Source organism: Trichomycterus rosablanca, chromosome 14, assembly GCF_030014385.1.
Source record: "Trichomycterus rosablanca isolate fTriRos1 chromosome 14, fTriRos1.hap1, whole genome shotgun sequence".
Taxonomy (NCBI): Eukaryota; Metazoa; Chordata; class Actinopteri; order Siluriformes; family Trichomycteridae; genus Trichomycterus; species Trichomycterus rosablanca.
Window position 1 is genome coordinate 36,850,283 of NC_086001.1, and position 16,589 is coordinate 36,866,871.

Consider the following 16,589-nt stretch of genomic DNA (forward strand, 5'->3'; position numbering starts at 1 on the left):
TTGAAACACTAAGATGTTACCAGATACCTACGGAGATGCAGTGACGCTCGTACACAAGTTGTACACACACTACAGCCAAATGTATATGGACACCCCTGATATTTCAGCCAGAAGATGCCTGTGTATCGTTTACCTGTGGAAAAGGTGCCACCAGGATGCACTCTAGGATGATCCACCTTGTGCTACCAGATACCTTAAGACTCCTTTAGATGTCTTGTGGAGTCCCACATCAAAGTGGGTCATCATTGTGCACTAATTACTAATTCAGTCTTCAACGGATTCCAAAAAAGTTGGGACGGAGAAAGGCTCAGTTGTGTACAAGCAAGGATCGAGTCCCTGAGTGGTCTGGTGCCCCAGGGAAGTGCCTGCTCCTCCTTGCCCATGGTCCAGCCCCTGGTCCGTGGTAGCTGGAAGTCTTAGAAGTCTCAAACTCACCTCCGACACCCGTTTCCTAAATATCAATTCAATCCTTTTATTTGTTGGCAAACAACTTTCACTGTTACAACAAATATTAGTTATGAGCTCATTCAATTCCGAATGTATATGAAAAGAATAAATAATAATTCCATAGATATAATATTAACAATATTGATGGTAATTAGAATTTTAAAAAAAAGTCTCAGTGCCCATCAGGTTCGATAACGATTCGGTGGTTCGGATATGTCAGAGCACCCGGGTAGGGGGATGAACAGGGAGTCGCTTTTCTCAGTAGATGTGCAAGCCGGCCCTCACCCGAAACCTCGAACTACCTGAACGATACCATCACTAGGATTGCAAAAGGAAGGGTACTCATGAAGTGACGGTGCGAAAGGGAATTCGGGTTGCTCTCTCTCCTAGTGGGGGGGGTGGGGGGGGCAGTGCAGGGGACCAGCTCGCTTCCTAGACTGGTTTAGTTCTACACAAACACGGACGCGTCGGGGGTCGAAACGGTGAGACATGGATGCAAGAGGTCTGTACATTTTACACAGAAACCCGTCCACTTTCTTTAGGTGTCTGATATTACCGAAAAATAAAGCGTAAGAAATAAGATGCACGGATGCGCGAGTTGTGATGTCATAATCGGTATACGACAGGTCGTCGAGGTTAAAGAGGATGGAAGGAAGGAAGGAATGTGCGCCCGGAGTCTACAGGTTCAGTACAAGTTCAAGGTCCAAATTGGCATAGATTATAGTCCGCTGACCAAACGTCCGTTCATTCGCCTGGAATCCGTGGCTCCTGATGAAGGTCGTGTCCATCACTACAACAAAACAAAGGTTCCTCCCTTGGAATTGGAATTTGGTACTAGTCCTAAATAAAATGACACACCAAAACCGGTCCCTTGGTGCTAACTGATATGGGTTCCAGTTTGTATCGGTTTTGGGGGTGGATCAGTGCAGTAGGTAGGTAGTGGTTCACGTGCCTTGTGCATGGCGCGAGCCTATAAGCTCGTGACCAGTTGCGACGGGTCCTGCGGCTGCTCCTCGGGCGACGACTCGTCCTTCTCGGGCGGCGCGATGAACCCGTCGCTCCCTCCGCGGCCCATGTGGTAGTAGCTCTGCAGTTCCTGTATGTGGTTGCGCGAGCCTAGGTTGGGCATGCTCTTGTAGTACACGTCTTCGCCGTCCGCCGTCACCCCTTTCCCGTTGGCCAGGTGCAGCTCGCTGCCTTCCCCTTCCTCCTCCTCCTCCTCGTCCTCCTCCTCTTCTAACTCCTCGTCGTCCTCCTCTTCCTCGTCGTCGCGGAGCCCGTTGGCATCGCCGGCGGCGTGCGGGAGGTCGCTCAGCGTCGGCATGCTTGTGTAGAGCGAGTCTCTGAGCACGTGAGACGAGTGCGTCTCGTTCTTCAGGAGAGGAAAGAAACTCTCGGTGTTCTCCACCGGAAGACGCCGATGCGTGGAGAATGTGTGCAGAGGAGGGTGACCGTCCGGAGGCAGCGGTCTGGGCGGGAGCAGAGGAGCCTGAGACTCCTCCCTGATGATTTCCAAGCTCAGTGCGGTGCGGGCATTGTTCTCCTCGTCCCTGGACATTCCAAGGGCGACGGCTGCCGCGTTTTCGTCCTCCCGTACAATCCCCGCCACGCCCGCCGCGCTCGGGACGGCTCCGTTTGCCACGTGGTTGGCGAGCTTGGTGTTGGGGTGGTAGGTGGAGGCGTAGTTGGCCGTGAGCTCCTTGAGGATCTTCTTCTCCAGAGTGGTGGGTGACGAAGAGCCGTACGTGAGGTAGTCGCTGTAGCTGTTGCCGTGGTTGCCGTTCAAGGGGAGGGTGTCCATGACGCTGGCGTCACGCGTGTTGTTCAGCATGCCCTCTGCAAAAGGGAAACAGACATGACCCACGTTGCTCACAAACCTACACGAGGAATCACACAGTAGGAACTAACTAAGCTGGCAAGATGTGGCATGAGCAGGCAAAGAGGTTGGCATGAACACGACAGTGTTCAGGTACTGTAGCTCGTACTTGTCAGGGTTCCCTAAAGTTTCCCAGAAAAGCATTGCCCAGAGGTTTACAATGGCTCTGCCGGCTTGCCTTATTCCCGTAGTGCATCGTGGGGCACCTCTTCCCCGGGTAAGGGGCGCTTAAGCACCTTAAGCAAGTCCATGCTTTTTCATTGCTCCATAGGTAGGTGCTTCTGGTGCCACTATGCAGGCAGTTGACACAATTGACATGCCTCGCTCAAAGCACCTAACAGTGGCAACCAAGCATTGGTGGTGAGCTACCACAGTTGAGCTACCACTGCCCATTTTTGGTAGGTACTAACCACCGCAGGTGACCATCACAATTTGCTTCTGGTCAGAGTGGCTCAGAACGCTTACGCTCGCCATCTCCCAACATGTCCACCACATCAACTTACTCAACAATAAGCTACTGTTCTTTCTCTGCCCATCCCTTGACAGGTACCACGGTAATGAGAAACTGTCCGTGGTTATTAACATTGTAGCTGATGGGTGTTGATGACGGACGAGAAGTTGCTTAGAATTTCTTGTCCAAGCGAATGAGCGATTATGAGTAGAAAGTGGAGGAAGCAAGAAGAGGTAAAGGAGAGAACAGAGTAGGACATGATGGGGTAGGACATGAGAGGACAGGATGGGGCCGGGCAGGACAGGGCAGGAGAGGACAGGATGGAAGTGCAGAAGACATTTGAGAGGAGAAGAGTAGCGTGGGTAGACTATGTAGGTAACAAATAAAGAGTCATACTTGATTCCCTGTAGGAGGCTGCACATCATCATGGATGGAGACACAGGAGAGACAAAAACAGGGAAGGATGACAGGAGACACAAAGAGAGAGACAGAACAAAAGTGAGACATGGTTCCACCAAAAGTCTTCACCGTCTATTCAGAGGGTTCTTGGGGCTATACAGTATCCGAAATGTCTTTCTCCCCCTGGGTACCGGGACTAGAAGGGAGGGACTAGAGAGTCGGAGTGTCCTTCTGCTCCTGGTGTCTTCGCTGAGCTGTTTAACAATCCCAACAACACCACTGCACCTGCTAGACTCATTAAAGAAGCAAGGCAACACCAGGTCCCTTTCTGTTGATGGACGGCATACAGGGAGTAACCGTATACCCTTACGGCGGACTGGGTTCCTTTCGGCTGCAAGGGTAGCGACTCTCACTCTCAAGAAGGGGTCGGTGACTAGCATGGGCGCTCAAGTCTTTCTGGAGGAATAGAGGGACTACGAGTGCCAGAGTTTTGCAAGAACAAGGGGGAGACACCCTAGCCTTACCAGGTCGGTACCATTTTACTTTATGCTGCAAGTGTGTGTGTGTGTGTGTGTGTGTGTGTGTGTGTGTGGTGTGTGCGTCCATCAAACCTTGCGTGTTGAACATGTTAGCCGAGGGGTTATTGTACACGGCGCTCTCTCCCAGCAGCGTGTTATAGGGGTTAGTGCCGTGGGGACGCAACAAGGCGTTAGAGATGAGATGGTTAGCCATGGTACCTACAACGAAGAAGCACAGACGGACGCACAGGACGGACGGATGGACAAGAAGACAACAAAGACAACACAGTTAAAACCACGGCGACAAAGAGACGTCCACAGATCAGAACACACTCGGAGGAAGCCGGGTATTCGAAGGTCGTTCCGATAAACCGGTGGACTGATTTACGTTGGGGTTTCAGGGCACGTTATTGCTAGACTAGCGAGCTAACTAGGCTTGGACCTCCGGAGGACCTTGGAGGACCGCAGACTAGCCTATGCGGCATCTGATCGGTTCTTTTCACCAGATGGAGGAACACCCTCAACCAAAGTGGTCCTCCACCACTACACCAGGTGCCCGCCTCTACCGGACAATAGGACTCCCCTTCCCACCCTCACAAGTCTTGACGTCTTGCTATAGTGCTTTGGAGGCCAATTTATCCCGAATCATCTTGTCATCTGGTCTAGACCTAAACCCGAATATTAGGATGGGTGTCCACATACTTCTGGTCAATGGAAAATTTGCTGGGAAATGTAGCTCTCTGCCTAGGACTGAACTGAGAACGCTTCCGTTTCTCTTGGATACAATCTAACGATTCGAGCCTCCACCGTAAAGAGTGGCCCAACTTTTTCTGACTCAGGGTTTTAAAAAAGGTGGGACGCCTGCCTAGGGTTAGGGTTAGGTGGGTAAGCATAATAGGCCTGCTATAGTGCGTTCACAACCTCTGAAGGCCGATTCATCCCGAAACGTCTTGTCATCTTGTCTAGAAAAGACACCTGTCAGCACCTAAACTTGAATATTAGGATGGGTGTCCACATACTTTTGGTCAATCGATTGTTTGGAAATGTAGCTCTCTGCCTAGGACTGAACTGAGAACGCTTCCGTGTCTCTTGGATATGGTTTAACGACTCGAGCCTCCACCGTAAAGAGTGACCCAACATTTTCTGATTCGGGTTTTTAAAAAAGATGGGACACCAATTCTTTTGCTTTATTACACAAGCTGTAAGGTTCTGTGGGAGTTGATTTTTGATGCGTTTACCTCTGTTTAGGGTGGCCGAGCTGTTGATGTCTCCGGTGATGAAGGCGGACTCGGACTGCTTCCTCACGGTGTCGTTCCACATCCTTCGAATGCGACTCTGAGCATAAAAACAATTAAAGAAGAATAGGGTTAGGGTTAGGATTAGGGTTTAGGGTTAGGGTTTAAGGTTTAAGGTTTAGGGTTAGGGTTTAAGGTTTAGGGTTTAGGATTAGGGGTTAAGGTTTAGGATTAGGGTTTAGGGCTAGGGTTTAGGGTTAGCGCTGGACTCTGGATCAATAAAAATACATCCTAGCTTTGTCGAAAGGTTCTACCTGTGAAGTAAGGTGGTGGAAGTATAGCGGTCGTTACTGATTGTTCGGGTTGTTACCTGTGAATTGGTGGAGTAGCGTCCAGGCGTGCGGGCTGTGCTGGTCTTGGTGGAGGTGGAGATGGTGGAGTCCACGCTCTTCCCGCTGCAGCAGTGTGTCCGGAGGCACCTCCCGTACTCCTTCCTCACCTGAGCACAAACCGTCCACGTCAGAAAGATCGTTCACCGTCTACCGTACGTAATATTGTGAAAAGATTCAGGGACTCTGGAGAGATCTCGGTTCTCTGGAGTACTTCAGAAAACCGTTGTCGCTTTACACAGGCCGCCACTGTGGAGGGACAGCTCATAGTTCTCTGGATCTGAGCTCAGCTCATCTTAGATGGACCAAAGATGAACAGGAGAGGACCATCCAGACTGATATTAGTAAAAGATGCAAAAGCCATCATCTGTCTTGCTATGATGGAGCATCAATGCCCACGGCATGGGTGACTTGCATATGACGCAGAATACAGTAGACACACTCGCAAAGTCTCATTACACGCCCCCGTCCCAACTTCTACGGCGTGTCTGAAGGAGTTTCCTCTCATTGCAGAGGAAAGAGTGACCTCTGCTGTCTGGTCCAGGCTGCGGTACGAGTGGAGTGGTGGAGGAACTCGTAGAGCATAGCGTGACTCTCGCTCTGTGAGAATCCACCACGAGCTGGGGTAAAGAAGTGGTCACTAGTCTAAGGCTCCCTTCGTTCCAGCATGACCGTGCCCCCGTGCAAGAGACGTCAATGACGTCAATGTAAAGGAACTCAAATGAAGGGAACCTGAAACCCGAACCGTGTACGGCTTACCTTCTTCTGCAGGATGCAGTGGAAGATGAAGATGAACATCCCCTGCAGGGAGTTGAAGATGGTGAACAGGTAGGCCATGATCACCGTGTTCTCGTTGATATACATGAGCCCGAAGGCCCAGGTCAGGCCGAGCAGGCAGAGCAGAGCGATGTCGCCGATCACCCACGATCTGAAAGGGAATAAGACAGGAATCGAGGTGTAATCCCAGCAGGAAGGGGGTTAGTGGGCACTGCAAGGAGGAACGGTCACCAGCACCCAAGTGGAAGTGGGGGGCATATTCCAAACCAAACTAAACTCATTGCTTAATATCTGAAGCGGTTCCTTTGGTTCATACGCGGAGAAGTAAAACACGACACCGCTAATGGCGTGAGCCGGCTAACACAATCTAGGAAGATGAGAACACCGGCGTTTCTAGCGGCTCGTGTCAAGACTCAAACCCTAATGCGAGCAGGATACGGATGGTCTGTCTGCGCCCTGCCGTCTTCGAGTCTGCTAGCCTGTACTTAGCGCTGAAATTCACAACCGCTTGCAGACGGCATTTATGCTTTAAGGTCGTTTGTACAGCGGCTCGCGCGCCCGTTGATGCGGCGTGTAAATCATTTATAGTGAGTCCTGCGCTACGCCGACAGTAAAGTTTGGCACTAAATGTGGTCATTAATGTGAGAGAGAGAGAGAGCGAGAGAGAGCAGGAGGAAGAGACTTTGCAGATGGTCATGAAATAAACGGACACTGAACAAGAAACACAAACCGGCAGAGAGAGCGACTGACGACAAAAGGACGACAAGGAACAAAAAGAGCACCGCAGGACTGATCCGACTACAGGAGAAGATCCAGCTTGTAACTACACTGATCTCCAAACTGGCTTAGGGGGGTTTGTGAGAGAGGGACCCTTTCTGGAGTCCCTAGATTACCATCAGGTGGATGGATGGATGGTTGGTTGATTGGATGGATAGTTAGTTAGTTAGTTAGTTAATTAGATAAACTAACGAACGGACGGATGGATAGTTAGATAGATAAACAGACAGATATATCGATAGATAGACAGACAGACAGACTGATAGATAGATAGATAGATAGATAGATAGATAGACAGACAGACAGACAGACAGACAGACAGACAGACAGACAGATAGTAAATGAACAAACGGACAGACGGCTAGATAGATAGATAGATAGATAGATAGATAGATAGATAGACAGACAGACAGACAGACAGACAGACAGACAGACAGATAGTAAATGAACAAACGGACAGACGGCTAGATAGATAGATAGATAGATAGATAGATAGATAGATAGACAGACAGACAGACAGACAGACAGACAGACAGACAGATAGTAAATGAACAAACGGACAGACGGCTAGATAGATAGATAGATAGATAGATAGATAGATAGATAGATAGGTTAGATAGATAGATAGATAGATAGATAGATAGATAGATAGATAGATGATGGACGGACGGACGGACAGACAGACAGATAGACGAACAGACAGACAGATAGTAATTGAACGAGCGGACAGACGAATGACTAGATAGAGAGATAGACAGACAGATAGATAGACAGACGGACGGATACAGTGTATCACAAAAGTGAGTACACCCCTCACATTTCTGCAGATATTTAAGTATATCTTTTCATGGGACAACACTGACGAAATGACACTTTGACACAATGAAAAGTAGTCTGTGTGCAGCTTATATAACAGTGTAAATTTATTCTTCCCTCAAAATAACTCAATATACAGCCATTAATGTCTAAACCACCGGCAACAAAAGTGAGTACACCCCTAAGAGACTACACCCCTAAATGTCCAAATTGAGCACTGCTTGTCATTTTCCCTCCAAAATGTCATGTGACTCGTTAGTGTTACTAGGTCTCAGGTGTGCATAGGGAGCAGGTGTGTTCAATTTAGTAGTACAGCTCTCACACTCTCTCATACTGGTCACTGAAAGTTCCAACATGGCACCTCATGGCAAAGAACTCTCTGAGGATCTTAAAAGACGAATTGTTGCGCTACATGAAGATGGCCAAGGCTACAAGAAGATTGCCAACACCCTGAAACTGAGCTGCAGCACAGTGGCCAAGATCATCCAGCGTTTTAAAAGATCAGGGTCCACTCAGAACAGACCTCGCGTTGGTCGTCCAAAGAAGCTGAGTGCACGTGCTCAGCATCACATCCAACTGCTGTCTTTGAAAGATAGGCGCAGGAGTGCTGTCAGCATTGCTGCAGAGATTGAAAAGGTGGGGGGTCAGCCTGTCAGTGCTCAGACCATACGCCGCACACTACATCAAATTGGTCTGCATGGCTGTCACCCCAGAAGGAAGCCTCTTCTGAAGTCTCTACACAAGAAAGCCCGCAAACAGTTTGCTGAAGACATGTCAACAAAGGACATGGATTACTGGAACCATGTCCTATGGTCTGATGAGACCAAGATTAATTTGTTTGGTTCAGATGGTCTCGAGCATGTGTGGCAGCAATCAGGTGAGGAGTACAAAGATAAGTGTGTCATGCCTACAGTCAAGCATGGTGGTGGGAATGCCATGGTCTGGGGCTGCATGAGTGCAGCAGGTGTTGGGGAGTTACATTTCATTGAGGGACACATGAACTCCAATATGTACTGTGAAATACTGAAGCAGAGCATGATCCCCTCCCTCCGGAAACTGGGTCGCAGGGCAGTGTTCCAGCATGATAATGACCCCAAACACACCTCTAAGACGACCACTGCTTTATTGAAGAGGCTGAGGGTAAAGGTGATGGACTGGCCAAGCATGTCTCCAGACCTAAACCCAATAGAACATCTTTGGGGCATCCTCAAGCGGAAGGTGGAGGAGCGCAAAGTCTCGAATATCCGCCAGCTCCGTGATGTCGTCATGGAGGAGTGGAAAAGCATTCCAGTGGCAACCTGTGAAGCTCTGGTAAACTCCATGCCCAGGAGAGTTAAGGCAGTTCTGGGAAATAATGGTGGCCACACAAAATATTGACACATCAGGAACTTTCACTAAGGGGTGTACTCACTTTTGTTGCCGGTGGTTTAGACATTAATGGCTGTATATTGAGTTATTTTGAGGGAAGAATAAATTTACACTGTTATATAAGCTGCACACAGACTACTTTTCATTGTGTCAAAGTGTCATTTTGTCAGTGTTGTCCCATGAAAAGATATACTTAAATATCTGCAGAAATGTGAGGGGTGTACTCACTTTTGTGATACACTGTAGATAGATAGATAGATGGATAGATAGATAGATAGACAGACAGACAGGCAGATAGATAGATAGACGGATAGATAGTAAATTAATGAACGGACGGACAAACGGCTAGATAGATAGACAGACAGACAGACGGATAGATAAATAGACAGACAGATATATCAATAGATAGACAGACAGACAGATTTTACGTCATCCTAGGTGTGTCTACATTCCTAGATTCACTTAAATGCTGCCTACTGAGGTGCCTTAATCTTAAATGATTTATATCTAATAGTAAACTGTCTACTGTATATATTCTATATATTTTTATATAAGAACGCTTGTTAAATGATTGTGTCAATAGCATGCCTTACAATTATTTTAATGACATATATAGTTAAATATAATAATAAATACACTATATTCAGGTACTAGCAGGGTTGTACTGAGTTGCAGTGCTACACTCAGTATAAACCAAGCGATTGACTTGGCGAATAAGTTTTAAATTGTATAAATTTTGCTATTTTAATATTAAATAACGTTAATAAAACGTTATAATCTTTATTATATGTTTATACGTGTGAGATGCTATTCCGCTTCTCTTAATTTTACATTTATTCTTGTAATAACGTCTAAAAGAGCATAAAAGTTTTATTTTCTTATTTTAACGGCTCAGAATATCGATGTTGGAACCGGTCACATCTCACGGTACGTTAGCCAGCATGCTAATGCTAACCCGCCCGAATCACTCTGTATAACTGAAGGGTCTTGTTTCCATGGTTACCGAGCAACCGCTAACGGTATAACACACACACACACTCCTGACAGGACAGAGGACCGTAGATGGCGATATTTAGCCACTAATTTAAGGTAAAGACTTAAAGATCGTGAGAAGAAAATAAATCAATAAATTAATAATTATAACTTTATTATCTGAGGAAACATCCGGGTCTTTATCCTCATGACCCGCCCGCCGGACCTTGCTCAAGGGCAGTGGTGGGGCTTGAACCAGTGATCTTCTGATTACTAGTCCAGTACCTTAACCGCTAGGCTACACCTGCACCTCTATTGTGGAACGTCCAGAGGTCCGAGGAGGGACAGGTCACAACCGCTGACAGGTTGTTGGGCGGCCAAGACTCATTAATGTCACGGATCTTAATGTACACGTTATATATATATATATATATATATATATATATATATACACCAAAGTTGGCAGGTTTCTCCTATTGCTGCAGTCAAAAGTATGTGGACACTCGTGGACATTAATATGAAGCTGCCCCCCATTTTGTCACAGCTATAACAGCCTCTACTCCTCTGGTTTTAAACACACCACATCACAAGGACATCACAAGCCGTTATTTTAGACACGTCTTTGTGCTCTGAACACTCTCAGTTTTAATTCCCTCCACTGAATGCGGCTCTGATTAATTGGACGACAACGTCGACTTCAAGGCCAGAGATCTGCGCTGTGCCGAGGTTATGATGGTGAGAACGAAACAAAAATCTAATCATGTAATGACGAGGCCAGTGGAGACGCTGAATAAAAGTGATTATTAGTGCCGCAGTCCAGCGCTTGCGGTTTCTGATTAAATAAACACGTATTTCTTCATGTGTACATTCATTTCTAACTATAATAATAATATATTAAATAATAATAATAATAATAATAATAATAACAATAGTTATAATTATAATAATAGAAATAATAACAATAGAAATGATAATAAATAATAATAATAATAATAATAATAATAGAAATAATAATAATAATAAAAATAGAAATAATAAGAATGATAGAAATAATAACAATAATAACAATAATAGAAATAATAATATTAATAATAATAATCATAGAAATAATAACAATAATAATAGAAATAATAATAACAATAATAATAATAGAAATAATAATAATAATAAAAATAAAATAAAATAATAATAATAATAATAACAACAATAATAATAGAAATAATAATAATAGAAAATATAATAATAAATAATAATAATAATAGAAATATTAATAATAATAATAGAAATAATAATAATAATGATAATAATAATAATAATAATAATAACAAACATAATTATAATAATAACAAACATTCGTTTATTAGTATTATTATTATAATTATTATTATTAATATAAAAAACAATTATTACAATAAATAAGAATAAAAGAAATATGGGGTTTTTTTTAATGGTCCGGCAAGCTCAAAGCCAGATGTCCAAATACTTTTGGTCATTTTGGTTAATTTTCCTGGTCACAAAGAGAAACACTGGGCGCAGGGCAAGAACCCCCCCGCACAGGGCGCCAATCCACCCTCAGACACAGCCAATCGTGTCTGCGCAGATTCGAACCCGGGTGTCAGAAATAATTGGACATGTTCCAGGATGCTGACCCGCAGCCCCGGCGTGAATCGGAAGGGGTTCGAAAGTATTAGGACAGATAATTCGAGGACTGGATTCATCCTGCAGTTCCCAAACACACACACACACACACACACACACACAGCAGCAGGACTTACTTGATGTTGTCCAGGCAACCGGAGTCAGGTTTCAGAATAGCAGTGTGGTGGAACATCTTGTAAAGTGCAATGCCTAAGAAAATCACGTTCAGCTGCACACACACACACACACACACATACACACACTGCAGATTAAAACCGAAAACATTCGTATATTTACATCCCTTTATTAAAATAGAGTGACCTCTAGGTGACCTTGACGCTTTGAACAACAGTTGCTCTTCTGAGAAGCTTCTCACGGGACATTGGAGTGTGTCTGTGTGTGGGAATTTGTGCCCGTTAATTGTATGGCTGGGCACTGATCGATCGATCGATGTTCCGTATCATGTCCCGATACTTTTGTCTTCCAACAGCCGAGTGGGCACAAATTCCCATACACAGACACACTCCAAAGTCTTGTGAGAAGCCTCAGCGTCCGAATACTTTTGGCCATTAGGATTAGGACTGGACCTGTGAGAGGCTTACCATTATGATGAGAGTTGCTGGGCCGATGAAGCTCCAGATGAAGTAGGTGTCCAACCGCAGCCAGCACCTGCACCAACCGGGGCGGAGACGATGGGCGAGAGACACATAGAGACACAGAGAGAGGATTATATTATAAAATTATCCAAAATGGTGTAGGGGGTAAAGTCTATGACATCATTAAATCAATGTATGTCAATAATAAATGTGGAGTAAAAATTGGCAATAAAATGACTGAGGTCTTCACTCAGGGGCGTGGTGTCAGGCAGGGTTGCAGCTTGTCTCCTACTCTATTTAATATCTATATCAATGATTTAGCGGTGTTATTGGAGCGATCTGCAAATCCCGGCCTGACACTAAATAAAACGGAAGTTAAATTTCTTCTCTATGCGGATGACCTGGTGCTGCTGTCGCCCACAGAAAAGGGGCTTCAGCAGCATCTGGATCTGCTGGAGAAGTTCTGTCAGACCTGGGCCCTGACAGTCAATCCTGATAAATCTAAAATCATGATCTTCCCAAAGAAAGCCAGATCTCAGGAAAGCAGGTACACTTTCAATCTAGGAAACACCGCCCTAGACCACACCCTTTCTTATGATTACCTGGGGCTCAAAATCAGCACCTCAGGAGGCTTCGGTCTGGCAGTGGATGCACTGAAACAGAAGGCCTGCAGAGCCCTCTATTCAATTCAAAACAAATTCATTAAGATTGACATCCCAATTAGAATCTGGTTAAAGATTTTTGATAGTATAATCCTGCCCATTGCGCTATACGGTAGTGAAGTATGGGGTCCACTCAGTCATCATGACTACACTAGATGGGACAAGCATCCCACTGAAGTCCTGCATGCAGAATTCTGCAGAATGATTTTACATGTACAGAGAAAAACCCCAACCAACGCATGCAGGGCTGAATTAGGCCGATACCCATTAATCATTCATATTAAAAAAAGAGCCCTTGAATTCTGGATGCACCTAAAATCCAGTCCCACAACAAGCCTGCAGTTTCAGGCACTCCAATCCCAAGAGCTCTACCCTGAAAAGAGTCCCCTGTGTCAGCTGGTCCAGAGACTGACCAACACACTGACCCCTAACAACCCTAACTCTCTGACCAGCACTGCTTCCCAAACACCAATCAGAATCACCCAAATTATCAAACACCTCAAAAACACTTATCTGGAACATTGGAGAACCCAAACTCAATCCCAAAACAGACTGAACTGCTATCTGACCCTAAAACATGAATACAACCCGGCCACGTATCTCCTCACTGTCCGAGATACGAAGCAGAGACGGATCCTCACCAAATACAGACTGAGTGACCACAGCCTGGCCATCGAGAGAGGCAGGTTCAAAAAGTCCTGGATCCCCAGAGAGGAGAGACTGTGTGGTCACTGCAGGACAGGTGAGGTTGAGACAGAGGTGCACTTCCTTCTAAACTGCCCAAAATACACAACAATTAGACACAAATATTTTGATCAGTTTGGAAGAGAGGTGAGCGGCTTCAGAACGCTGACAGACAGTGAAAAACTGGCCATTATATTAGGAGAGGGACCATCAGCCCCCACTGCAGCCAGATATGTACAGGAGTGTCACACACACCGGGACAGTGAGTGAAACACCAAATAAAATCCCCACCCACCCCCCGAACACACACCCCCCTGCACACCCCCCCCCCCCCCGCACACCCACCACACACACACCACACACATCGCACACCCACCACACACACACACACTAATATTTTCTCTCTTTTTGTGTGAACAATTGTTTTACTACAAATTGAATATTTTCTTACCATTTTTTTTCTATGTATATACTTGTTCTTTTTTCAAATATTTATATATACTAATCTAAGCTTTGACAATACAAATATGTAAATTTGTCATGTCAATAAAGCAAATTGAATTGAGAATTGAATTGAGAGAGAGAGAGAGAGAGAGAGAGAGAGAGAGAGAGAGAGAGAGTGTAAGCCAGAACTACCAAACTACCCCCTGACCCGACTGAAGGAACGTCATATGTTCACGTCAATCATGCTCTGGTGTCAGGAGCATCATTAAACTCTCCTTAAACGTCCTCCAGCCTGCAAATCACTCCGAACATAAACACGGGGACGAGGGCCCGGGAGTAAATTATTCAACCCCTCATTTCCTGTAAATGGCCTCTAAGCCTGTAAGTGTGTGTGTGTGTGGTCGTCACGTCCGAGCCTGCATTCGCCTGCATTCCCCAGGTCCGGAGCCCGTATGGAAATGAACGCGTCCACCAAATGAGATCATAAATACTTTATAGCCTCCGACAGAGCGTAAGGATGACGTACGGCGGGATCGAGGCGCCGCGGACCGTCCTTTTGTCGCTCCTTTTATTGTTTACGGGGCAGATCGGAGCGGTAGTTCCAGCATCTACCCTCAAGGAATGGCAGCTGGAAATCTCAGGAGCTAGAAGTCTGGCCTTCACCATGCCTGGCTGGCTCTTCTCCCAAGTACAAATCCCAGAAGTACCAAGAGTACCAAGAGGGCTGCTCTCCGGACATGCACCCGTACAGGTGGTGTATATCATCTCCAGGTTCTTCCTCCAGCAGCCGTTAAAAGGAGAACCATGAACCGGGCTGCGATGCTGAAGGGAATTGTGCAAGACGGGCGAAGGAACAGAATTCTGCAACATGATGCCAATCGTGCCCTGCTGGAGCCGCTTTGTTACAGGACCGCTCGGCTACCCTGCCACAGAGACACAGAGTCCACAAGACTTTTGAGGGACTCCTGTGGTATCTGGTACCAGGACGTTACCAGCAGGTTCTTCAACTACAGTGCATCCTGGTGCGAGGGGGTAGAGCTTTGGGCTATCGACGGAAGGCCATGGACCCCAATCGCAGCTCTCTAGATTCGTCTGACCAGTCGACCCTCTTCTATTCCATTCCTGCTTGCCCATGGCAGGTCCCTTGGATGGTGGACAAGGCTCACCATGGGCACTTTGACTGACCGTCACGCAGCCTCATACACAGAAGGGTTGGACACATTCACCTGCAGTTTGTTCCACAGCCTTCACATCCTCTGGAATCAAGGAGTCTTGGCCGCCCAACGACCTGTCGACGGTTCCTGGCTCCTCTCGAACCACTGGTACCACTGCCCGTGAGCACACTTTGGACCTAGTCATCTAGCCAGACCAATCTAACCCCTATCAAAGTTACTCCGATCAGATCTGCTGTGTTTACCAGGTGAACTCTGAGGAACTACCATCAGCAGTCAGCCACACAAGAAAGCAGGGACCAGTTTTGGATGTTACTTCAACGGGTCAAACCCAAGTCAAGAAGGGACAAGTTGTCCAACCTGGTGCTAAACTTTATACCCAGGGTCTGACAAAGCATTGCTCTCCGTTTCCTAACGGAAGATGCCTGGACTTGCCGTGACCGTCCGTGACCTTATTCCCGGTCACATATCATATGTTCCTTATCCCTCTCCTTGGCTCCTGGTTTTGTAAACATCTGCGCCGCATTTACCTCCCTTTGGAGACTCTGATTTATTCCTATGGTGCCTTCACACATAAATTTAAATAACAATGAACGCTCGAATATTAATCTGAAGGAACCTTCCTCAGGGCTCCGTCTGTACACTAAGCTTAGACAGTTTAACCACGTAGCGATACAAGTCCCACAGACCCAGGCCGTCGAGTTTAAAGAACTGGAAGAGTAGTCGCTGCTGTTCCGATAATGAGACACCAAAACAGTTGATTACAACTCAATTCATGGCTCTGATTCACTGGGCGGAAGGTAGGAGACACCCGGACAGGTCGCCAGTCCATCACAGGGCAGAAAGGACCCGGACAGCTCTACCTGAGAATCAAAGCCAGGACATTTTTGTTGTGCATCGGTGGTGCAGAGGGTAACCCAGTCGCCTCACAGCAAGAAGAGCCAGCCAAGGACGATGGGTCCCAGAAGAGCCCGGTTCCTCTCAAGGTTTCTTTAGGTTCTTCCTTGCCAGAGTCTCCCTGCATTAAATGCCAGACTGTTTATCAAATACAGAAGAAAATACCAGCCGATCTGTGCACGCATGAAGGGTGATGAGCGCCTCGAAACCTGAGAAGTTACTATGGCAACCATAAAAAAAAGAAAAAAAAGATGCAGAGGTAATTGAGGAAACCGGAAGCCGCCGCTGTTAATGGACGAATTCCCAGAAATAACAGAGAAAAGAGGGAGTACACTACGCCACGTGTAGCGGGCAGCACTTATGGGCGCAGGGAATGCGCCAACCTGCACGGCCAACAGTGCCAATCGGACGCCCCGTTGAAGAGCTGGAGATCCCGTAGGCAGCGGAAAGAGACCCCGTCCAGACTTCCCT

General features: G+C 46.4%; 1 protein-coding gene across 3 annotated transcripts in view; it reads right to left on the minus strand.

The window, feature by feature from the left end:
- Nucleotides 1-447: 447 nt before the first annotated feature.
- Nucleotides 448-16,589, minus strand: part of adgrl3.1 (adhesion G protein-coupled receptor L3.1) — a 63,615-nt gene continuing 47,473 nt past the window's right edge. Inside the window, exons 17-24 of one of the 3 annotated variants that reach the window (XM_063008584.1) lie at nucleotides 12,266-12,332; nucleotides 11,801-11,892; nucleotides 6,075-6,243; nucleotides 5,297-5,425; nucleotides 4,930-5,026; nucleotides 3,785-3,910; nucleotides 3,171-3,188; nucleotides 448-2,283 (exon numbers count right to left, since the gene is read on the minus strand). In XM_063008584.1, coding sequence (XP_062864654.1) covers nucleotides 1,418-2,283; nucleotides 3,171-3,188; nucleotides 3,785-3,910; nucleotides 4,930-5,026; nucleotides 5,297-5,425; nucleotides 6,075-6,243; nucleotides 11,801-11,892; nucleotides 12,266-12,332 — 1,564 coding nt within the window. In that variant the 3' untranslated portion in view covers nucleotides 448-1,417. The remainder of the gene's footprint in view (nucleotides 2,284-3,170; nucleotides 3,189-3,784; nucleotides 3,911-4,929; nucleotides 5,027-5,296; nucleotides 5,426-6,074; nucleotides 6,244-11,800; nucleotides 11,893-12,265; nucleotides 12,333-16,589) is intronic. The other 2 variants (XM_063008585.1, XM_063008586.1) reach the window with 2 other exon arrangements.